Source organism: Sciurus carolinensis, chromosome 5 (assembly GCF_902686445.1).
Source record: "Sciurus carolinensis chromosome 5, mSciCar1.2, whole genome shotgun sequence".
NCBI classification, from domain to species: Eukaryota; Metazoa; Chordata; class Mammalia; order Rodentia; family Sciuridae; genus Sciurus; species Sciurus carolinensis.
The window spans coordinates 134684707-134710841 of record NC_062217.1 but is presented as its reverse complement, the minus strand read 5'-3'; the positions used below and the strand labels follow the sequence as shown (position 1 = coordinate 134710841).

Genomic DNA, 26135 nt, shown 5'->3' with positions numbered 1-26135 from the left:
TGATTACATTAACCATTATCTATCCCTATTCACTTGTGTTACTAGGACTCTGCTGCTAAATATAAGGTAAAATAAAAGTCAAGGCAGGTTTATCAGGTGTTCTATTAATAAGAAATGTCTATTATCTGGTACTATACAGAGGATAATGATGACTGATAGTCATATGATAATTTTCTGCCTCAGGAATATCCTCAACTAAGTTTAAGGATGGTCAGGGTATTTATAGCAACAAATGTGTTTTGACATATAACATTTTTGAAAAATAACAAATAAGGAAGAGATGGTTACTTCTGGTTATTAAGAAGAAACTAGATCCTAACTCTGTCTAAAACCTCACTTATACTATTTATATCTTCATGCATTAAATTTCCTAATACAGTATTTTTTCAGTAATTACAATAATAAACTGTGAAAATTCCAAGAACAACAACAACAAAAGGAATATGTTACATCATATATCTTCGAAGTGTCATATGCTGCTTAAATAAATTAACTGCATATTAGACTTCTTTTTTATTTCAGGGCAGGTAAAAATACTCTCATAAAAACATGCAATGAAAATAGAATAGACACTCAAATAAATGAGCTACAATATGCAGAATGGAAAAGCTATTAAATGCACATTCGCTTATATAGGACACACAAGAGAAGCTTTAGAAAGCACATAAACAACTAAGAGACAAGAAAATACTTACCTAAGAAAAACAATTTTAGCCATGGCAGATTCAAAATTATTAGTGATTAGAGTAAAAAAGAACAGGGGGAAAAAAACACATCAAAATAGCAAATGATATGAGAGAAGGTTAAGAGCATGTCACTTACAGGAATTCTTCTCCAGGGTGTTTGGGTATATTTATCAGCATATGTGCATTTTTCCTCTTTAGCTTTTTGGTGGCAGTTACACCGGGTTGCCTGAACAAAACCAAAAATTTTTACAATGGTTTAATTCTGCATATACACACAAACAAGTAATCACTCTACAGGATATTAAATATCAATGGTCCACATGTCAGACTGTCTATTCATATTTACTGTGCTATAAAGCCCCTTAATGATGTAATGTCTTTACTGCACTGAAATATTTTAAAGGATTTTACCCTGTGACAAGATCCTCTGACGCTCTCAATTCACAAATGAATTCTCTATGTGATTCCACTTAAAGCACTCACTTACATGACAGGACATACCTATTGTGTATTTTTAGGTCTCTCAAATTATTATCAAAATAAAAAATAAATGAAAAGATGATAATGACAATTTGCCCTTTACTACCATTATTTGTTAAACAATTTCATTCAAAGTAAATACACTTTCTCCTAGGAAAACCTAAGAAATTCTATGTTACTGTATTAAGGTAAAATTGTTTCTACTTTAAAAATATTTATCAATATTAAAATATTTTTAATTGCAATCAGATCATTCCAATTTCCTTATACAAAATAACCCATTAAGAACAAAAATTTCTGTAGAACACACTTTTATTCCATTACAAAAAAATGGGATAATCATTGAAACAAATGTATAAAATTCACTATAATAGAACTTAACTTTTAAAATATCTGGCAGATATGTAAATAAAAGAAAAGACAATACAATATAAAACACTTGTTGTAATGCAAGTACATAACTTAATTCACCTTGACAACAGCAATTCCAGAAATATCCTTTCTGTGGTTTATGGACTAACACATGAGAAATAATATTTGGCAAATATTAAATTTTCGATAATTTGGAAAGCCTAGTTTTTAGTGACATTTCAACAGATATAAAATGACCACCTAAATAATTCCCTCTCCATCTGCCTCTTCATTTATTGCTGAAAGATCTTCATTTGAGTTCAGAGGCTCACCTTCTGTGAGATCCCTTATTCATAGTCATGTGCCCTATCTCTTGCTCCAAAGAGCCAGATCTTGATAAGTATGAACCAAAATAGTTAGTCCATTTTCTCTATGCTTATAGGAAGGAACAAATAACCAAAATCTAGCCAATAAAACACAAGAAAAGCCTGGGGGTATTTCTGAGAAAGTGTTTCCTGCTTTTAAAAATAGGTACACTAGAGAAAACAGGCCTTTACCCACAACTGGGTATTATTATGTGAGAGAGTGACACGAAGAGTTCCTGTATAAATCTTGTAACCATGAAGGGGCAGACAAGAGGACTCCGGAAAAACCAACCTAGACTTCATTATTAACCAAATGACCAATAAACAACCATGGAAAGGGATGGGACCCACACACTTTCTTTTGTTATTTGAGTTCACAAATGTTATTATTTTTTTTAAAGCCACTTTTAGTTGGGGGCTTTTACTGGTACTTAAAACACCATAAGATATGCATTGATTTATGCTGAGTAGTTTGGGGCAAGTCATTTGGCAAGAATTACTCTTTATTATACACCCACGGGTCAGGCATTAGGTAGTTTACATATGTAGTTAATTAAATAATCACAAACCTATGTGGTCTATACTACTTCTATTATTCCCACTTACAGATAAGGTTTAGGAGAGATTATATAACTTCCTTAAGAGAACATGGCTATCAAATTTCAAAGCTAGATATGAATCTAGATCTATCATGGTTTTTAAATGATACTGTTAGTCCACTTAACCTGAGTTCTACTTTCTATGTCTCCATAAAGAAAATTCTACATTAGCAATTTCACAAGATTATTCTGAAAATTCAATGAACAATCTAAATTATCTACTATTTAACTCATGTACTGAGGCGAAAATAAACTGGCATTCTTGGCATTTTAAAATTAGGCTTAAACAGTCAAACATTTCTGTTAAATTCTCAGAGCATTGCAATCTGATTTTACATCAGCATATTTCACATAAAATATGAATTCAACACTTCATATTGTCATTACATGCTTCTGAAAATCTTCATGCAAACATAGGTTAGAGTTGAATACATATTTTTCAAAAACAAAAGAAGTACAGAAGACTAGAAATGGAAGGGGTCCATGCAAGTAACAAGAAAAACCTTCGCATTCCAACTAAGTGCTACAGAAGTAATGGAAACTGGTTGTCATTCAGCTGATTAATATTGGAGCTAAGAAAAGTTCTCTAATTCCTCTTTATGGCTCTGTTAAGGACTTTTTATCCTATTTCTTAAAGCTATTTAGAGATATAAAGAAAGAAAAAGATAAAGAAATGTAAATAGAAGGATACATTAACTTTGAAAATATGAAATATACCATTTCCTATCTCTACTTGGAGTTTATAAATGTTCTTGATTTCAACAAGTTTCATAACTAAACCACGTTATACTATTGTAATTTTTCTGAATGACTTCTAATCCCTTACTACCAAACAGATGGTAGTGCGTGAGACACTCAGTCCCTTAAAACTCAAATAGTAAGACATTCAATACACAGAGCATCAGTGCTTGCAATAAGAAGCAAAGAATCCACTCAATCACCTAAATTTATGTTGAGAAAACACTAACATTCAAGAACAGGAACAGTCAAGTAAGTTTCACAAAGTCCTCATGGTAGAGGTCACAATTTCCCTAAAATATGAAAATGTGTTAATGTGATTCTGATGTTTTTATAGGGGAAATTTCTAGCTAAATGCATCAGTCTCTGGAGTAATCTATTAAAAAAACTATGCACAACATTTAGCTGATTCAGACTAAATACAATTTCTAAGTTCACCAGAATTCAACGATTTATGTTGCTAAAGACTAATGCATTCACTTTTCTTGTGTTCTTTCTTTGAGATTCTCTTACATATTTCTGAAATCTTTATACAGTTATGTTCAGGGTGGAGATACTGTTCAGGACAACTGGCTCTTTCTCCTTACAAGTCTTACAGTATAACAAAAAGAATGGTTCTAAATTAAAAGAGATTTAAAAGATATAATCAGTGGTTACACATGATCCTCGACTGGATTTTAGTTTAGACAAATTCAACGTACTGGATATTATTGGAAGAAGTAGGGAAATACAACATGGAGTAGATGTTAGAAAACATTAAGAAATTCCTATTAACTTCTTAAAGATGATAATATAATTTCAACTATAAAGAGACCTGTCAAGAATGGAGGAAGGACTGTATAGAGGGAAAAGAGGGGTGGGAGGGGTTGGGGGAAGGGAAAAAAATAACAGAATGAATCAAACAACATTACCCTATGTAAATTTATGATTACACAAATGGTATGCCTTTACTCCATGTACAAACAGAGAAACAACATGTATCCCATTTGTTTACAATAAAAAAAAAGAGACCTGTCATTTTTTAAAAGATGTATACTGAGATTAATACTTTACTAAAAATAAACAGTATAAAAAGATTTGTTTCATTATTAATCATAAATCAAGATAAAGTATGTTTTCATCATTAAATTTATTTTTCTAATTTTAATATTGCAGCCTCCATTTTTAGATGAGAATAATTTTATTCTATCTCACAGTCTTTTATATTCAGCATTATCAATATCAAAAATTTAGCTAAATTTCCTGTATACTAAGCAAGTTACCAGACTCTGCTTTAAATCCTCAATGAGACTCTTTTCATGAGGTAAGACCATTTGTACTTATGAGCATATTTATTATTTATTTGGTATAATTTCTGTTGCCTTAAGTTTCGCTGTTCTGAGGTTTTTTTTTATGTCCCTTTTAAATTTCATCATTTTCTGTACATTATTCCAATGTATTAATTATCTTTAACTATGTAACAAACATTTCAACTTAAGTAAAGTAAAATGAAGAATAACTTGGGGTACACATTTGTAGAAGTAAAAAATTCAGTACTTCGGACTTCTTTCCCTTATCTTTCTGATTTCCTTCCCTTATCTCTTTCTTCAAACTTATTTATCTAAATTTTCAAAAATCAATAATAATTTATAATTTTTAGAATTAAAAATTATTTTAATTTCATAAAAATCAAAGATTTATCAATTGAAGCAATTTTCAACATTCAAATGATATGTAAACCTGTATATTGAAGAAAGCACGAAGCTTTCTTTAATAAAAGGTTTGGAAATTTGTCAAATCAGTTTCTCTAAAGATTTCCATTTCACTGTTCATTCATTTTAATCTTTATTTCCTTATTCTTATTTTTCAGTTTCTCTCTCAAGTATTTGAAATGCATTACTACGTAAGCCTATAAAGATGACTGGGTGACACATATTTTTCAAGACATTAAAGTTATAAAAGTTTATCTGTGTATAAATAATGTCTAGATATAAAATAGGAGGTGCATAATCTGTTTGAAGTATACTAGACACAACAACTTCTTGTACTCTGTAATAAATTTTTGCAAAAACTGAGGTTAGATTGTTAATCTGAGTACTGTCTTTTGACTTCTTCTCTGAAACTTAGCTGGGTTCTTGTCTTTATCTTTGAAACATAAACGTTAGGTCTTATTATTGTTCTTTTTACTTTAATATTTGGCAAAACCTCAATTTTCATTATTAGGTTATTCTTTATTCAGATTCATAAATTTTTTTTGTACCTTTAATCATAATATCTTATCTGTTTGTTCTATTTACTCATGAGTTTTGATCTCTGTAGTCTGACCTCAGTGGCTCAGAGTTCAATACAATTATGTCTTTTATACACCTAGAGATTAATATTTCATATTGCTGAATTGCTTTGTTATACAAAAATATATTTTTTCCTTCCAATGAATAATTCTATTTGATTGTTTTGATTTATATGCATTATGTTATTTTTATCCTGGTCTTTTACATTATATAAGTTGCATTATAATTGCATTCAAGGTACTATCAATCTTGTTTTTATATGGGACTAACATTTGAAATTACTAACAATTATAAAAGTATAGAGACATTACAAACATAACTCTGAGGGATCACTCATCATCCATAGAGAAGAAACACTATCTTGGAATCTCCTTCAACCTAATACGTAAGCCTAAATAACCAGTGTTATTATGCTAACGGAGAGAGAAAATGTCCCATTCTCAACTTCTAGTACTTATTTCTTGAAAAACATCAATAAATGAATGTAAACTGGTGCATTTTAAATCCCAGAAACAGAGGCCACTGAAAATGGACCAAGGAAGAATTTTTCACATAGAATACTTGATATTTAAGATAAACATTTAATCACATATTTTCATTACAGCACATATAATCTAAACATAATGCAATTATGTAATTTTGAAGGCCAAAAATGAATCAAACTCTAATTCTGGTTGTTTTATAAAAACCACATATTGTCCAATTTGGAAAGTCTCCACTTTACATTCTACACTCTAATACTTACAAGTTGATGTTCTAATAGTTGTATTTTTTCATCTTTTTTCTTTATTTCCTCTTTAAGTTGTTTCATTTCATTTAATAAATCTTCCTTCTGAAATGTTAGAAAATTAAGATGAGTCTCTTAAAATACCTTAACGAGAAGCACTAAATCAATGATGAAGATCCAATAATGAACTATTTCTTCATTTAAAGAAAACTTCTATTAAAAAACAAACAAAAACTTCTAAGATTTCATGGTCTAATGGATTCTGACATGTAAACAACGAACAATAATAGAAGCAACAGCTAACATTTACAAAGCAGTAATTAGGTGTCAGAAACAAAATACTTTCAGGTATTTCAGCATTTGATCCTGACTACACTGAGGAACATACCATTATCCCCTTTAAGTCAGACAGTAAAATAAATCACACACAAAACAGTTAATTCAGGTAACATTTCAAAGGATGCAGATGAGTTATCTGTCAGAGAAAAGAAGGGTGCAACAAGCAGAGGAACTAGTATAATTAAAGCCACAAGAGGTCTTTCATGGCTGGTTTAAATATCAGCAAAAAGATAAAAGTGTCCGAGCCCAACAAGGGAGATTCTTTATCAAGGAGCCACTTTACTGAGAGGCACTGCTTGAATCAAAGAGAAAACAACCTACCAACTTCATTGATAAGAAATACTTAATGCTATTAAATGGAAACCAAGGGCTGGGGTTGTAGCTCAGTGGTAATGTGCCCACCTAGCCCATGTGAGGCACTGGGTTCAATCCTCAGCACCACATAGAAATAGGTAAATAAAGGCACTGTGTCCATCTATAACTAAAAAATATTAAAAACAAAAAACAAACAAACAAAACAATGGAAACCTACCATCAGGTCAAGCAGCAATCTGGTTACATTTCCAAAATGTCAAATATCATTAACCTATTGTTAGCCCATTTTATGTACCACCATTCAATTTTTCAGAAATATATGCTAAAAAAATAATAAGCAAAGAACTTAGAATATACACGTGGATGATTTCTTTCCAGAAAGAAAACATGTAAGCAAATTTTAATAACACTGTTACTGAGGAGTATGACAGCTCTGTCAGACATATTTAAAACAAAACAAAACAAAACAAAACAAAACCCTTCAGTCTTTTTTACAAGAAATCAGAAGTGGATATTTTACAAAAGTTTTTACATATTACAGAGGTATCCCAAACAATGGAGGAGACACTTTGTGTGTGTGTGTGTGTGTGTGTGTGTGTGTGTGTGTGGTGCTGGGAATTGAACCCGTCACCTTGTGCTTGCAAGGCAAGCACTTTACCAACTGAGCTATCTCCCCAGCCCTGAGGAGACACTTTTAAAATGCTGTTGTTTATAGTATAATTGGGAAAGGCTATTACACACAAAAAATGATCTTTATTTAAATATAAAATAGGAATTTTAAAATTCATAAATTAAGACAAAAAAGATGGATTGTAGAACATCAAAGATACATTTCTACTGATACAGTCAGAAACATTTCTAGGGTGTAGCAAATAAAGCCATTAAGAGTTGACATATAAACAATGGAGTTCTACTTAGTCATAAAGAAGAATAAAATTATATTATTTGCTAGTAAATGAACAGCACTGGAGAATATTAAGTCAGAAAATCAAAAGTGGAATATTTTCTCTCATATGTGGGAGCTAGAGAGAAAAAAGAAATAAAAAATAGGGATCTGGAAAAAAACAAGGGAGATCAGTAGAGTAGAAACAGGGAACTAAGGAGGAAGTAAGAAGAGAAAGAGAATGAAGTTAACAAAATTATACTAGGTTCACGTATGAATATACCACAATGCCTTCTGATTTTATATAAAACATAATCCATCAACTAAAATTAATTAAATAAATAGAAGGACCAATGCAGCAGAGGAAGAGGGAGAAGGGAAGGGAAGTGGATAGTACTGGGTATTGCAATGGAGAAAACTATGTTACATGCATTTATGCATATGTCAAAATGAACCCTATTATTATGTATAATTATAATGCACTAAAAAATGTTTCCAAAGGAGTTTTGAATGACATCATACAATTGTCTTTAGGATACAAATATAATAAAATATCTATTTTTTTTTTTAAAGGGCTGGGGATGTAGCTCGGTAGTCAAATACCCCTAGGTTCAATCAACAGTACCACCAAACAACAACAACAAACTTTTACCCCATCAGCTCTACTAAGAGATGTATGTCTCTATAGTTTTAAGTCAATGATTAAAAATATTACAAATGCAAAATAATCCCATTCATTTATAAAAGCACCCCTATTTAATTAAGATTTTTTTTTAATCATCTAGGTTTCCTTAACAGCTACCATTTGTAGGATTAGTAGAGAGCTTTATGAATTATCTTTAAGCTCTGAGAAGATGCTTTTAAAATGCTGAGAGTTGTTAAACTTTTTATTTCTACTTTAGCTTAGTCTATATTTTCTGTATTCTTCTATTAAATAAAAGCATGCTTGTGTTTTAAAAAGCTGATAAATATATTTGATTATATAAAAATTTAAGGCATCTATCTATGCAGTTAACACTAAACTTGGTAAGAGCCTATGAAAATATAACAAAGGATTTGTATCTCAAAGACATGCTATTCAAGCATGTAAGATCATTTTCAAGGCCCCCAAGACAAAGAGCTGGCACTCATAAACAAATGTATAATTGGTAAAATGTTCTATTTGGCTTCTTGAAGAAATGTAAAGTAATGAAAGTACTGTTTTAAAGATATTAAATTATGGGGAAAATATTCAATATGATTAACAAGATTAGAAAAAAGGGTACATCAAACTTAGCAAGTATGGTTTCTGGACAAATATGACTCTATGTTTAAGTCAAAAATACTTGAATTCTTCGAGTCAGCTACGTAATTCCTAAAAATTCATGGCAAAGAAATGATGAGAAAAAGTGCAAGGTAGGATCTTAAAGTTTACAAATTTACAATTGTTTGGTACTAGGACAACAGAAATGTAATGTATCAACTTGATGGAACAGAACATAGCCATCATTCATGTACTTAGGGCTAGTTTCTACCAGTGGTACAGAAAATAGGCCTGAAAATAAAATCAAAATACAATGTGGTAAGAACATTAATACCCAACATGTACAATAGCACTCACTACAGGGCAGACAGTAAGGATTTTACACTTCATAAAGATTTTACACTTCATAAAGATTTTACACTTCATAAAGACTGCAAAGGACAAGTCAGTAAATGAGTGACTCCAATGGAGATTTTTAAGGATAAGCAAAAGGTGCCTGTTATGGTGGGGCACACCTGCGATCCCAACAACTCAGAAGCTGAGGCAGGAGGATCTCAATTTCAAGGCCTGTCTCAGAAACTTAGACTCTGTCTCAAAATAAAAAGGACGGGGGATGTAGCTCATTGGTAGAGTGCCCCTGAGTTCAATCCTAAGTATTACAGATACTGACAAAGATGAGCAGAAGGCTCTGAAAATAGAGATGGCTTTGAATCTTACAGTAAGGGATTCTAAGTCACACAACACTACAGAGGCAAGGACAAGTATAACACATCTGGAGAATTATAAGCAGTGATGAATAGTGGAAAATAATTTTGCTAGTAAAATAATCAAGCAACAGATCACACAGGACTATGGCTGTCAGTTACAGACTTAGCCAGGCAGTGACAGATTTGCATTTGAAATGGTTTTGACAGCTATTTGGAAGGCAAATTTGACAACAGTGATAACAACATTGGATTAGGAGTTGGTTATTGAGATATTATAATCCTCCAGATTAAAGTAGTAGGCTGATGCAAGAGTCATAATAGAGACAAAGGAGAGGACAAGGAAGCAAAACCTGAGGATTCTGGCAATTTACTGCAAGTGAGAGAAGGGCACAGAGGAGCAGTCAAGAATGACATCATATTTCTAGTTTGAGTGACATGTCAAATTGTTGTGCCACTGACAGAGGTATGTGTGAGTTTTAAATATATGTTAGAGGTACCTGTGCAGAAATGTCTAGTGGGCAACTGAATCACCAAATATGGAAAAAAAATACGTTATCATTATATATGCCTTAAGTAAAATCATGAGAATAAAAAGTTGAGAGAGGACAGAACTAAAGATGTAAATCTAACATTTAAAGAAGAAACTACAAAGGAAATGGGCAAATGGCAGAGAGGTATGAGGGATTCCAAGGAAGTATCATAAATGCCAAGGGATGAACTTTTCAGGAAAAGGCCATGTCAAATATTAATGAGTATTTTTCCATGTTTCCACATTAAGTAGAAAGGGATTTAAGTAAAGTCAGGAAAGTTATTTCCTGAATTTAAGATAGTAAGACATACAAATTTATAAATTGACAATGAAGAAGAGAAAGTACATTGAAGACAAACAAGCAAGGAGAAGTGTGATTCTCCTTGCTAATCAGTGTGTGATTAGCACAAGGAGAATCTTGCTAGATAATTAAGCAGCACCAGAACACAAAGCTAAGAACACAGGAAGGGTAGTTTCTAACAGTATAGTTACCACTTTTCTCCTATACTTGGAACAAAGTAAATGAAAATGAGATAGAGCTAAGTAAATTAGAAGGAAGGAAGGAAGGAAGCAGAATCTGTGTGTGATTAGCACAAGACTACCGAAGAGGTTGAAAGCATGGATGAGCATGGTGCTTAAGCATGATTAATGTTTGAAATAGTTCATCAGAAGAATGGGAAGAAGCTGTCCTAACATAAACATAAGAACAGATTGGTGGCATGACAGGTCTATTGGAAAATTTAGACCCTGAATTTGTAATTGCACAAGTTACCATATTTGCGCATTTGAAACTGTGCTGCTAAAAGCATCTTTGATGAGAAGGTGACACAGTTAGGGATTTGCTGTTAGAAGTTCAAGAGAGACTAAAGATAATGGAGAGAAGACACAGTGAGCTATTGCATGTCAGGTTGAACAGAGGGAAGAAAAGACCAAGAATTTTATGCTGGGAAGAAAAGGAAAAAGGGACAAGAAATAAGTACCAGGTAACAATATGTCTTCCATGTAGTATTAATATACCAGAAAGGAACACAGAAAAAAACAATGAAGTAATTAGCTAAGAAAAAAGGTCGGAATTAATTAAAGAAAATAATTTCTTTACATGTAAAAACTGCAATCACAAAAAGGAACTTAAGAGAAAAAAAGAGCAACTTTAAAAAAAAAGTTACAAAACTTAAATGTATTTGAAAGATTCTGAGAGACTGAGTTACTGGTTTTCAATTCAGTCATTTATTGATTGGGTGAGGGGACAGGTAAAGTAATAGTAAACACCGAGTTCCTGTCTCAAGGAACTGAAAAAAACATAATAGGATACTCGCTATGAAAAATGTTATGAAAATAATGTTCATGAGAGATTGTGGAGATGTCTTCTAGTTAATGTATGAAAAGCACTAAATGTTTGCCACCCTTCTTGCTCACTAAGTCCAGATGGGTTTTTTTTTTTCCTTTTAAAAAATTTTTTGTTTTAATTAGTTATATGTGACAATAGAATGCATTTTGACAAAGCATACACAAATGGAGCATAACTTCTCATTCCTCTGACTGTACATGGTGCACAGTCACACCAATAGTATAATCATACATGTATATAGGGTAATAATGTCTGTCTCATTCTACCATCCTTCTGATCCCCACTGCCCCATCCTTCCCACTCACTCCACTCTGCACAATCCAAAGTTCCTTCATTCTTCCCTCCCCACTACCCTAATGCATGGATCAGCATCCACTTATCAGAGAAAACATTGGGTCTTTAGTGTTTTGGGATTGGCTTATTTCACTTAGCATGATATTCTCTAGTTCCATCCATTTACCTGCAAATGCCATAATTTCATCCTTCTTTAAGGCTGAGTGATATTCCATTGTGTATATGTACCATAATTTCTTTATCCATTCATCTGTTGAAGGACATCTAGGTTGGTTCCACAGTTTTGCTACTGTGAATTGAGCTGCTATAAATACTGATGTGGCTGCATCACTGTAGTTTGCTGATTTTAAGTCCTTTGGGTATAAATGGAGGAGTGGGATAACGGGGTCAAATGGTGGTTCCCTTCCATGTTTTCTAAGGACCCTCCATACTGCTTTCCAGAGTGGTTGCACCAATTTGCAGTCCCACCAGCAATGTATGAGTATACCTATTCCCCCACATCCTTGCCAATGCTTATTATTGCTTGTATTCTTGATAATTGCCATTCTGACTGGAGTGAGATAAAATTTTATTTTTTTAAATGTTTTAGTTGTGCAGATGGACACAGTAACTTTATGTTATTTATTCATTTTTATGAGGTGCTAAGAATCGAACCCGGTACTTCACACATGCTAGGAAAGCGCTCTACCACTGAGCCACATCCCCACTCCATCTTAGTTTTAATTTACATTTCTCTAATTGCTAGAGATGATGAATATTTTTCATGTTTGTTGATCAACTGCATCTCTTCTCTGAAGTATCTGTTCAGTTCCTCAGCCTATGTATTGATTGGGTTACCTGGTGTTTTGGTGTTACGTTTTTTGAGTTCTTTATATATCCTGGAGATTAGTGCTCTACCTGAGGTGCATATGATAAAGATTTTCTCCCATTCTGTAGGCTCTCTCTTCATTTTATTCTTTCCTTTGCTGAAAGGAATCTTTTAGTTTGATCCATCCCATTTATTGATTCTTAATTTTACTTCTTGCACTTTAGGAGTCTTATTAAGGAAGACATGTCCTAAGCCAACATGATGCCAAGATTTTGGGCCTACTTTTTCTTTACAGGGTCTCTGTTCTAGTGCCTAAGTCTTTGATCCACTTTGAGTTGATTTTTGTGCAGGGTGGGATGTGGGTAGCAGTCCTTATTTAGCAGAATCAGACTTACTTAGCAGAATCAGACTAGGTTGAGCCATGTGATGCAGAGACCTGGCTTCTAGGAACTGCTGGGAAGTATGTGGCACTGCGTGGGAGTGGTTCCCTATCTCCGTCTGGAATTTTCCCTGAGAGGATGGCTCCCCTAACTCCACCCTATCCTGTCCATCACAGAAGAAGTTCCTCCTGGTCCTTGACCGTTTCACCTGCATATTATAAATACAGGAGAGTTGGGTGATTTGGTTGTTGTAAAGAGGCCAGGCCAGAGTTGGTATGGCTGGACTGTCACACCACCTCTCTCATAAAAACAGTATTGGTTCTCTTCATGTGTTTATTGAGTAGATCAGTTTTTTGGGTAATAGAAAAACCACCAACATCCCCCTCTGGCAGCCAACCCTTTACTCCTCCATGCATGACGTGGCAGAGAGGAATTCAATGGTGGGAGATACAATTTTACTTTCATTTTGTACATATGGATTTCCAGTTTTTCCAGCACCATTTGCTGAATAGCTTGCTACCTTTTCTCCAATGTATATTTTTGGTGCCTTTGTCTAATATGAGATACCTGTATTTATGTGAGTTTGTTTGTGTCTTTTATTCTGTACCACTAGTCTACTTGTCTGCACTGGTGCCAATACCATGTGGTTTTTATTTCTATTGCTCTGTAGTATAGTTTGACGTCTGGTAGTGTGATGCCTCCTGCTTCACTGTTCTTGCTAAGGATTGTCTTGGCTATTCTGGGTCTCTTATTTTTCCAAATGAATTTCATCAATGCCTTTTCTAGTTTATGAAGAATGCCACTGGGAGTTTAACAGAAATTGCATTAAATCTGTAATATCTATATAGGGCTTTTGGTAATATGGCCATTTTGACAATATTAATTCTGCCATCCAAGAGCATGGGAGCAGTTTCCATCTTCTAAGATCTTCTTCAATCACTTTCTTTAGTGCTCTATAGTTTTCATTGTAAAGGTCTTTCACCTCTTATGTTAGATTGATTCCAAAGTTTTATTTTATTTTTTGAGGTTACTGTGAATAAAGTAGTTTTCCTAATTCCTCTTGCAGTGGATCCATCGCTTATGTATAGAAATGCATTTGATTTATGGGTATTGATTTTATATCCTTCTACTTTGCTGAATTTATGAGTTCTAGAAGCTTCCTGCTGAAGTGTTTAGATTCTGTAAACATAGAATCACGTCGTCAGCAAATAGGATCATCTGAGTTCTTCTTTTCCTATTCAAATCCCTTTCTTTCATCTGTCTGACTGCTCTGGCAAGAGTTTCAAGGACTATGTTGAATGGAAGTGATGAAAGAGGGCATCCCTGTGTTGTTCCAGTTTTTTTGGGGGAATGCTTTCAGTTTTTCTCCATTTAGAATAATGTTGCCCATGCGCTTTGCATAGATAGCTTCTACAATGTTGAGGTATGGTCCCTACTATCCCTAGTTTTTCTAGTGTTTTGAACATGAAGAGGTGCTATATTTTGTCAAATGCTTTCTCTTCATCTATTGAGATAATCATGATTCTTGTCTTTGATTCTATTGAAGTGATGTATTATGTTTATTAATTTCTGAATGTTGAACCAACCTTGCATTCCAGGGATGAAGCCCACTTGATTGTGGTGCACTATCTTTTTAATTGTTTCTGTATGCGATTTGCCAGAGTTTTACTGAGAATTTTTGCTTCCATATTCATGAGGGACAATGGTCTGAAATTTTCTTTCCTTGATGTGTCTTTGTCTGGATTTCATATCAGAGTGATACTAGACTCATAGAGTGAGTTTGGAAGGGTTCTTTCCTTTTCTATTTCATAGAATATCCATGGAATATAGAGTTAATTCTTCTTTGAAGGTCTTGCAGAACTTGGCTGAGAATCCATCTGGTCCTGGGATTTTCTTAGTTGGTAGACTTTTGATGGCATCTTTTATTTCATTGCCTGAAATTGATCTTTTTAAATTGTGTATGTCCCTCCTGCTTCAGTTTGGGTAGATTGTATGTCTCTAGAAATGTGTCAATGTCTTCAAGTTTTTCTATTTTATTTGAGAATAAACTTTCAAAATAGTTTCTAATTATCCTCTATTTCAGTAGTATCCATCATGATATTTCCTTTATCATCACATATTTTAGTAATTTGAGTTTTCTCTTTCTCTTTGTTAGTGTGGCTAAGTTTTATCAATTTTATTTATTTTTTTCAAAGAAAAACCTTTTTGTTTTGTCAATTTTTTGAATTGTTTCCTTTGTTTCAATTTCATTGATTTCAGCTCTGATTACAATTATTTCCTGTCTTCTGCTTTTGTTGTTGATTTGTTCTTCTTTTTCTAGGGTTTGAGATATAATGTTAGATCATTTATTTGTTGACTTTTTATTCTTTTAATGAATGACATCAGTGCAATGAACTTTCCTCTTAGCACTGCCTTCATGGTATCCCAGAGACTTTGGTATGTTTTATCAGTGTTTTCATTTACCTCTAAGTCAATTTTTTATTTCCTTCCTGATTTCTTCTGCTATTCATTCATCATTCAAAAGCATGATCCTTAGTCTCCAGGTTTTGGGAGTAGCTTCTATTTTTTATTTTATCATTGATTTCTAGATTCATTTCATTATGATCTGGTAGAATGCAGGGGAGTATTTCTATTTTTTTGTATTTGCTGAGAGTTGCTTTGTGGCATAACACATGGTCTATTTTAGAGAAGGATTCAAGTGCTGTGGAAAGTGAATTCACTTGCTGATGAATGAAATACTCTATATATGTTCATTAAGTTACATCATTGACTGTATCATTTAGTTCTATAGTTCTTTGTTTGTTTGTTTGTTTGTTTTTTTGGTAGATCTATCCAGTGGTGAGAGAGGTGTGTTAACAATAAGTCACCCAGTATTATTTGTTGTGGTCTATTTCTTCTTGAAATTGAGAAGGGTTTGTTTGATGTACGTTGATGGTCCATTGTTTGGGGCATATATTTTTACTATTGTTATGTGTTGTTGATGTATGGTTCCTTTAAGCAGTAGGAAATATCCTTCTTTATCCCTTCTGACTTTGTGTGAAGTCCACTTTGTCTGATACAAGGATGAAAACCCAGCTTATTTATGCAGTTTATGTGAGTGACATGTTTTTCCCAACCTTTCACCTCCAGTCTGTGGATGTCTTTTCCTGGGAGTAAGTCTCTTGAAGACAGCATATTGTTGGGCCATTTTCTTTAATCCAATCTGCCAGTCTATGTCTTTTGATTGATGAACCACTAACATTCAGGATTATTATTGAGATATGATTTGTATTCCTGGTCATTTTGGTTTATTTTTGGTTTTTAACTTTACTTAGTTTCTCTTTTGATTGACCTTTCCTTTAGTGTAGTTCCTCCCTTTGCTGGTTTTCATGATTTATTTTTTTCATTTCCTCCTCATGGAATATTCTGCTGAGAATGTTCTACAGTACAGGTTTTCTAGTTGTGAATTATTTAACTTTTATCATGAAAGGTTTTTATTTCATCTTCAAATCTGAAGCTTAATTTTGCTGGATATAAAGTTCTTGGTTGGTATCTATTTTCTTTCAGAGCTTGATATGTTATTCCAGGACCTCCTGACGATGAGGGTCTGGGTTGAGAAATCAATATAATGTGCTTTGCTGCGGGTCTACTGTAATTTTGTACATTTGGGATGCTTCAAGTCTTTTGTACTTGATTTTCCATTTCATTCTGAAGATTTGGGAAGTTTTCTGATACTATGTCATTGAAAAGACTGTGCATTCCTTTGGTTTATATCTCCATGCCTTCATCTATTCTGATATAAAAAATCTAGTCTTTTTATGTTATCCCATATTTCTTGGAAGCTCTGTTCATGGTTTCTTACCATCTTCTCTGTGTGGTCAACTTTATTTTCAATAGTAATTTTTTTGTCTTCATTGTCTGAGGTTCTGTCTTCTAAGTGGTCAAGTGTGTAGGTGATACTTTCCATTGAATCTCTAATTTGGTTTATTGTTTCCTACATTTTGAGGATTTCTGCTTGATTCCTTTCTATAATCTCTGCTTCTTTATTGAAGTGATCTTTCACTTTCTGTATTTTCTCTTCAATACCATCCTTTATTTTGAAGATCAGTTACCTATGTACCCTCTAAACTCCTCCAACATTTCTTCTACTGTGTTTTCTATGGATTCTATTGTTGGAACATCTTGGTTTGTTTGCGGTGCTTTGTTCCCTTGTATTTTCATGTTGTTGTGATATAGATCTGAAGCAGTACAGTTTCTACCCTGTAGTCTTACAGCGTCCCTGTAGGCTTCCAGTACCTCACCTTTAAGAGGAAAACCAATACAAACAGTATACAACCTTAAACCAAATAGCTCCTATTAAGGTGTCTACAGTTTTGTAATAATAAACAGAAATGATGTGTTCAATTATTGTCTACAAAATAAACATTAAGCTTGTTAAAAGAGTTTACTGTTTCAAATGATGAACAATGAGGGAACAGAAGTAGTGTAAGATGTGATGTTTATGAGGAAGAAGAAGAAAAGATAGAAGTAAAAAATTTATAGTAAGAATGGGAGTATGAGAAAAGTGAGAAAGAGAATTCAGGGAGACACAGATGTGAGAGGAAAAATACAGATTAAGAAAGAAGTAAAAATATAAGAAAACACAACAAAACTGTAATACACTATTCAGACATTTCATTCCTTCAACAAATTGATGAATGAAAAATATCTGGATTCAAAGATGGTAGAGGTATGAGAGAGAGGGCAAAAAAACAAACAAAAGAGAGTCTCAATGGAAAACTGAATGATTGCTTCCATTGGTTTTCAAAAATTTTCTCAGTTTCCTTTCTCCACTGATAGGTGGGATTATCTGAAGTCTGATGCTAGCTTCAGTTGGACTGGTTGTGTGCGTGAGTTGATAGCAAGATGCTCTTATACCCTCTTCCAGTCACCCTGGCCCTCCACCACTGTAGCTGGTCCCTTCAATCCCCATGCACTTCATGACTCACTGAGCTGGAGAGAGCCCAGTTTTCTCCAGTTTCTCCAATTTGTGCTCCTCCTGGTGGAACTGCTCCTAGTTGCCAGGTTTCCACAGGCTTGCCAGACCCAGAATGGCCCATGCAAACCCAGCTACAATCTGACAGACCTGGGCTTCACCTTCCCCAGACCCTGTCTTGCTGCAGTCCCAAGATCTTCAATGCTCTTTCAACTTGCAGAGAGACTACTAGGGATGGGCTCACATAAAGAAGTGACCCTGCAAAAAGGCAGCCAGATGGTGGCCACTAGTACACCCAGCAGAAAGATCTCAGGTGCAAACAGACCTGCAGGTACCCTGACAATATATGTCCAGGCCCTGGCCTGTGTCCTCACACTGAGGTTGCCACCCTGTGAGATGGCAGCAGTGGCAGCAGCAAACCTTCAGGTTCTGGCTGGTGTCCCAGAATGGCATCGGCTGCAGTAACCAAACCTGCAGGTACAGTGACACTGGAGTTCAAGGCACCAGTGGGCAGCAGGCGATCTGCTGGCAGTCTGTGGACGGTCTGCAGGCTAACAGTGGTTGATTGGCAAGTGGATGTTGGGCAGTAGGTGATGGCCAGACAAAAGGTAGGCTAACAGGCAAATGGTGGACGATAGGCAGCATTCTGCCAGCAATCTGTGCTCAAAATGTGGGAGATATGCTGGCAGACGGTGGACAACTGTGGTGGATGAATGGGGGGATCATTGGGCAGTGATGGTTGCCTGACAGAGAAATACTATTTCTTCTGCTTGAATCCGAACTCACTGAGCAACAAGGAATACAGTCTCCCTCTAGTTTGCCATCATGGAACTCCCTTCAATTTCTTTCTTTTAGTGTTTTATAGTTTTCATTGTAGAGGTCCTTCACCTCTTTTGTTAGATTGATTCCCAAGCTTTTCTTTGCTATCTTTTGAAGCTATTGTGAATGGGATAATTTTCCTAATTTTTTTTCTGGCAAATTTATCATTGGAATATAGGAATGTGATTGACTTATGAGAGTTAATCTTGTAGCCTGCTATTTTACTGAATTCATTTATGAACTCTAGAAGTCTGGTAAGAGTTATTTGGGTCCCCTAAATATAGTATTATTAGCAAGCAGATAATTTTGAGTTCTTCTTTTCCTATTTATATCCCTTTAATTTCCTTCTCTTGTCTGATTGACCTGACTAGAGTTTCAAGAACTATGTTGAATAGGAAAAGTGGGCACCATTGTCTCATTCCTATTTTTAGAGAAAATGCTTTCAGTTTTTCTCCATTCAGAATAACGCTGTCCTTGGGCTTATCATATATAGCCTTTACAATGCTGAGGTAAGGTCCTCCATCCCTAGTTTCTCTAGTGTTTTAAACATGAATGGGTGCTATATTTTATCAAATGAATTTTCTGTACCTATGGAGATAATCATGTGATTCTTTAACTTAACCTGATTTATGTGGTGAATTACATTTATTGATTGCCATATGTTGAAGCAAACTTGCATCCCTAGGATGAAACCCACTTGATCTTTTTAATGTGTTTTTGTATGCTGTTTGCTGATATTTTATTTATTAAGATTATTTTCATCATGGTCATTAAGGATATTGACCTCAAGTTTTCTTTTCTTGATTTTTCGTTGCCTGGCTTTGGTATCAGAATGATACTGACTTCAAAGAACGAGTATGGCAGTCTTCCCTCCTTTTTTATTTCACAGAATAATCTGAGGAGGACTGGTATTAGTTCTTCTTTCTTTAAAGAATTCTGGTAGAACTCAGCCGAGAATCATCCAGTTCTGGGCTTTTCTTTGTTGGAAGGCTTTCTGATTGCTGCTTTAATTTTATTACTTGATACTGATCTGTTTAAGTTTTCTATATCCTCAAGGTTCATTCAGTAAGTCATATATCTCTAGAAATTTTTCCATATCTTCACGATTTTCTGGTTTACTGGAGAATATATTTTCAAAATAGTTTCTGATGAACCTCTGGATTTCAGTAGTAACTATAGTGATATTTCCTTTTTCACCTTGAATTTTGTTAACTTGAATGTTTTCTCTCTTTATTTTGTTTTGTTTGGCTAAGTGTTTATCAATCTTGTTTACCCTTACCATTGACCCAGATATTCCACTACTTGGCCTATACCCAAAGGACTTAAAAATCAGCATACTACAGTGATTCAGCCACATCAGTGTTTATAGCAGCTCAATTCACAATAGCTAGATTGTGGAACCAACTTAGATGCCCTTCAATAGAAGAATGGATAAAGAAACTGTGGTATATATGCACAATGGAATATTATTCAGCCATAAAGAATAATAAAATTATGGCATTTGCAGGTAAATGGATGGAGTAGAAGAATACCATGCTAAGTAAAATAAGCCAATGCCAAAAATAAAAAGGCTGAATGATTTCTCTAACAAGTGTATGAATGATACATAACTGGAGGTGGGGGATGAGGGGTAAGGCAAGAATGGAGGAAGGACGGACTGTGCAGAGGAAAATGAGGGGTGGGGAGGGGCAGGGAGAAGGAAAGACAATAGAAGGAGACAAACATCATTACCCTATGTACATGTATCATTACACAAATGGTGTGACTCTACTTCATATACGACCAGAGAAATCAAAGTTGTATCCTATTTGTGTATAATGAATCAAAAATAAAAAATAAATTAAAAACCAACTCTGTTTCATTGCTCTTTTGTATTGTTTTTTAATTCACAGTTTATTGATTTCAGCTCTGATTTTAATCACTCCCTGTCTTCTTCTGATTCTGGTATTGATTTGTTCTTTTTGAGGGCCATGAAATAGAATGTTAGATTATTTATTTGGTATCTTTCTATTCTTTTGATGTAAGAACTCAATGCTAAAAAAAAAAAAAAAAAAAAAACCAAAAAAACTCAATGCTATAAACTTTCCTCTTAGAACTGCCTTAATACTTTCTCAGAGATTCTGATCAGTTATATCAGTGTTCTCATTTACTCCTAAGAATTTTAAAATTTCTCCCCTGATTTCTTCTGCTATTCATTCACCAATTAAAAGTCTATCAATTAATCTTCAGATATTTGAGTGATTTTTGTTTTTTATTTTATTGTTGATTTCTAATTTCATTCCATTATGATTTGATAAAATGGGATAATATTACTTTAACTTAAAGCAGCAAAATTTAAGAGCAAACTTATTTCACAGGACAGCAAGTTGTAGGTTTCTAATATTCTTATTATTCAAAGTTTTAATTGTTTCTACTTTATTATTTTAATAATAAGAATTATGAAATCATCAGCATGACTATCTGGTCATACCTTATGTATCTGATCACCTTCTTCTGGTTCTGGACTAGATGGCAATGATAGCTGAATATCATGCAATGACCCACTTCCGTCATGCTGTCAGAAAGAACAAAAAGAGAAGATTAATACAATACCTGCAGATTCTTCAATTTGAATTCACTTAGCCTAAATGCTAGATGGCAAAGAAAAGTAGGAGATAAGATTTTAGAAATCTCCTTTTCATCTCTGCACCATCAGAAGAAAAAAAAAGTGAACATAGGGCAAGAATAACCTGTGGAAATAAACAATAGATACTACATGAATGGATAAAGCAGAGGACCACTGAAAAAAAGGAATATACGATATTTCCTAAAGAATTTTTAAATTACCACAGCTAAGAGCAAGTATAAAAGTCAATAGATTCTTCCTTGTTTAGATGTGTTCTGGTATAAAGGAATCAGAAATAATAACATTAAATAACTCAAAAAGGCTTGGTCATAAAAATCATTCAATTAAAAATACTAGATACAAGAGAATACATATTCATGACTACCATTTTGAAGTCCCAAAACAAGTAAAACTAATCTACAGTGCTTAGAAATCAGAAGAACAGGGGTGGTAGATCTGGGGACAGAGGGTAACTGACTGAGAGGGAAAATTAGGGGGTCTACTAGGAAACTGGAAATAGTCTATGTCTTCACTATGTGGTTGTTATATAAACATACATACAAAAAGTTCAAGCTATAAATTAAGGTTGGTACATCTTATTTAGTTTATTGGATTGTAAGTTGTACCTCAATAAAGAAAAGGTGAACACATTAAACATTTGATCTTAAACATGATAAAGTAAGTGAAATGAAAATATTAAGTTCTAATCACCACTGACTGGTTTATGATATAAGAAATCATATGTTAGATGATTCAGACAACCTCAAAAAAGATGAAGAATATGGACTATGCTTAGGCTAATGGTGAGAGACTGAGCCTCTGACTAAGGCAATGCAACAGTGACACCCACTCAGCAACTTTCAAGGAGCATTAACATCACAAATCTTCCTCAGACATATCTGATCTGAAATTTCTAGGCTATAGATAATGATGACCTGTATTGAAACAGGAGTGTTCTAGTAGAAGAGATGGGCATTTAAATTACTATCTTTCTTATTTATTATACTACATACTTCTGAATCAGAATCTCTAGGGATAAGGCCAGAAATATGTATCTAGAAAAGTTCAACAGACAATGCTGATTAATAGTAAGGACTAAGCATCTGAAATTTTCAGCATAAATAAATTATATTTGTATTAGTGATGTCATATGGCTCAATTACCTGAGAAAAAATAATGTGATAAATTCCAAATGTTCTCAGAACATCATATTTTTTAAAAAATGTACAGAAGAGGACAAGAAGGAAGAAAAATTTTATAACAATCATCACAATAAAATGTTCATTGGTTATTAATGACTTCACATTAAAAATAGGTCCAGTCCTATAAACAAGTTATGCTGAGCAAAGAAAGACTATAAACTTTGATTTTTTTCCAAATATCTAAATATCTTCCTACAAAATGCAAAGCAGGAACCCCAAGGAATAAGAGAAAACACAAGAGCATACTAATTTACAATGGACATGAGGTAGTTGTGGGAAGTATAAAGCAGGGCATAAAAACAAAGAAATAACCAAAAAAATCACATCAGTTTTCAGGGTGGAGAAAAAAAAGAGACCCTAGCAAAAATAGAAAACACATGAGAAACTACAAAATACCAAATACTTAGGGAAGTAACTAGATAAAGTTAAATGTAAATTCCTAGGATCACCCCTAAGAAGCACCTGCTTACACAGGATCCTTAATAGCACATTAAACAGTGAAAAATAAACCTATAGAAATAAACTAAGACCACTATCCAGCTGCCATACCAGCCTCTGCTGTACACTCAAGGATAGATCTGGAGAGCATGAGAAAAGCATTGAAAACAACTGACACTGAGCCCACACTCCAAAGGTCACCAGTTGGAACCTGTAGCCTGAACCCAATCAGAGAGACAATATTACATTAAAAAAAAAAAAAGAGGAGCTCAATATTATTTATAGAATTTAAATAAGAATCTCATAATACAATGCAATATTGAAGACATGATCCAAAACTATTAAGATAAAAACAAAGGGAAAATCCTCAACTTACACAGACAACAATGCCAAAATGACAAAGAACATAGAAATTAAATGGAAAAGATTAATAAAGCTATAATAAAAACTCCCCAAAAGTAAAGGTGAACTCTTGAGGTGCTAAAAGAGAAAATTTCAGCAAGGAAATATATTTTATAAAGTGGAAACAACTGTAAATGTTAGACCTGATAAAATTCAATAATCAAAAATTTTAAAAGCACGCAATGGACTAAACACCAGCATTTGAAATGACAGAGTAACCTAAGGAAAGACCAACAGAAATTATGCAGTCTGAACAATGAAGAGAAAAAGGATTGGCAAGGGGAAAAAAATTAAAAGCCTACTCAAGGAACTATGGGAACAACTGTAAAAGATCTAACATTCATGTCTTTGAAATCACAGAAGGAAGAAATTGAGGCAGAAGAAATATTTGCAGAAATAATGAACAGCGAAAGACATGAACCTACAGAAATGAGAAACTCAATCTAAAAGAAACTGAAAATATACTAAATATGCTCTCAGAACAGAAGGGAATTTAACTAGAAATCACTAAAGGAAGGATAACCCTCCTAATAGTTGAAAGAAAATAACAATATGAAATTGTAAAATGAGTAACTGATACAAAAAAAACCCCCTAGAACAAGTAGAAATAAGAAAACGATGAAGGGCAAAAATTAATGAAATCAGAAAATTTAAAAAAAGATCAATAAAACTAAAATCAGGTTGGGTGAAAGATGCTTAAAAAAAAACAAAGAAAACTGTTAAACAGGAAAAAATATAAAATGTACAGATCACAACTCCAATATTGTACTGAAGTTTTCAGTCAGTACAACAGGCAAACAAACAACAACAAAAAGAAGGATCCATTAAGATGATATGATTTTTTGGTAGAAAATCCTAGAGTATCTACAATACAACTATCAGTACTAACATATAAATTTAGGAAAGTCACACAATTAAAGGTTTTTTATAAAAAAAAAAAAATATTTTTGTAGCAAAGAACAACTGGAAATTGATATCATTAAAAAACAACAACAAAAAAACAAACCAAAAAAACTTTACAGACCCAAACCAAAGCCCCCAAATAATAAAAAAGGCAAAACGAAGAAAAAGAAACCAAAATCCAAAATCGTTTTAGCATTTTTAGCATACTGAAAACGGTGTGTGTGTGTGTGTGTGTGTGTGTGTGTGTGTGTGTGTGTAAGAAATCAGAGAAACAAATGAAGAGGTATCTTCTCTTTTGGTGAACTAAGAGACTTGATTTTAATAGAGTGAAATATTCAATATCGTTGACATATAAACTAGAGATTCAAAAATTCCCTGAGGAATCTCTCCACTTGGGGAGGCATCCCGGATGGGGCGGTAGTCCCGGAACGCAGGGAACTTTGTGAAGTACAGTTGCCCGGAGAGACGCCCCTCCCCCCACTGGAGCGGTAAACACGGACCACTGGGAACATCCTAGAGGTGGCTGCTCAGCACAGCGCTTGGACTCGGAGCAACCACTGGGGCTCCGGGCGGCTGTCTGAGGAGGAGCTCCATGGCGAGCTGTTTGGACTCAGAGCGACCACTCCTAAACACCAGGGGCTGCCCAGAGGAAGAGGAGGAACGTGGCGGGTCGCTTGATCTAGGACTGACTGCATCAGAGCTACAGGCGGTTGACAGAGAAGGAGGTAAGTGGTGAGTTGTTTGGACTCAAAGCTACCGCTCCTGAACACCAGTGGCCTGCCTGGAGGAGGAACAGGGCGGGTCACTTGGACTCGGAGTAACTGCATAGGGCTACGGGTGGTTGGCGGGAGGAGGAGACGCGAAGTGAGTTGCTTGGACTCCTAGTGACTGCGTCGGAAACCGGGCGGCTGTCCAGAGAAAGAGGTATGTGGTGGGTTTCTGGGTCTCGGAGCTATTGTACGGGGCTCCAGGTGGCGGCTCAGAGGAGGGGCCGCATAGTTAGGCGATTAGGTGCAGAGCAGGTTCTCAGGAACTAGGCGGCTTCTTGGTGGAAGAGCTGCACAGAGACACGCCTAGGGGCAGAGTTAAGTTTCCAGGACTGCGGGCAGATTCTCTGAGGTGAGGCAGCCTAAGGAGACTCGTCTGCGGAGGGTGAGGGTCCCAGGGCCAGGAGGTAGGTCCGGGCCCCTAGGAACGCTGCAGAGGAAGACAGCCCAGCCCAGGTGGTAGTTATAGATTGAGGGGAAACTCTAGGAGGGGAACTGACCAGCGAGACGGCCCCACGGAGTGAGTCTTCCCTGCCGGGTGAGGTTTTCCCACAAGGACGATAAAATCAGAGACACAGGCCCAAACGGGCCTTGCCTCAGCCCGCAGCCTAGTTCCCCATTGGATGACCATTGGTCAACAAGTGGAGGCACCTCTGCCCACTACCAGGGAATATAGCCCACCTGAGGGTCACCACCCCTAGAGAGGCAGCTTCCTTGTGGAGCACGCATTATCAACTTCCTCTAAGACTTCAGGCTACTGAAGGATAAGAGGGGATATACTAGCAATCCTCAGGGACATTATAAGTCAATAGAGGAAATCTGCAATATCTTAATGACCCACTGATTCCTGAACAATATGAGAAAACAAGGGAAGAAAATGCCCCAAACAAATCTAGATGTTACATCAATAAAATCCAACGACAGCATGGCAGAAGAAATGACGGAAAGGGAGTTCAGAATGTACATAATTAAAATGATCAGGG

The 26135-nt window shown here is 34.8% G+C and overlaps 1 protein-coding gene across 6 annotated transcripts in view; it reads right to left on the bottom strand.

Moving 5' to 3' along the window:
- Window positions 1–26135, bottom strand: part of Ccser2 (coiled-coil serine rich protein 2) — a 175170-nt gene that overhangs the window by 22749 nt on the left and 126286 nt on the right. For all 6 annotated transcript variants that reach the window (XM_047553130.1, XM_047553129.1, XM_047553131.1 and 3 more), the window contains 3 exons: window positions 21306–21389; window positions 6235–6321; window positions 823–912 (listed from right to left, as the gene is read on the bottom strand). In XM_047553130.1, coding sequence (XP_047409086.1) covers window positions 823–912; window positions 6235–6321; window positions 21306–21389 — 261 coding nt within the window. The remainder of the gene's footprint in view (window positions 1–822; window positions 913–6234; window positions 6322–21305; window positions 21390–26135) is intronic.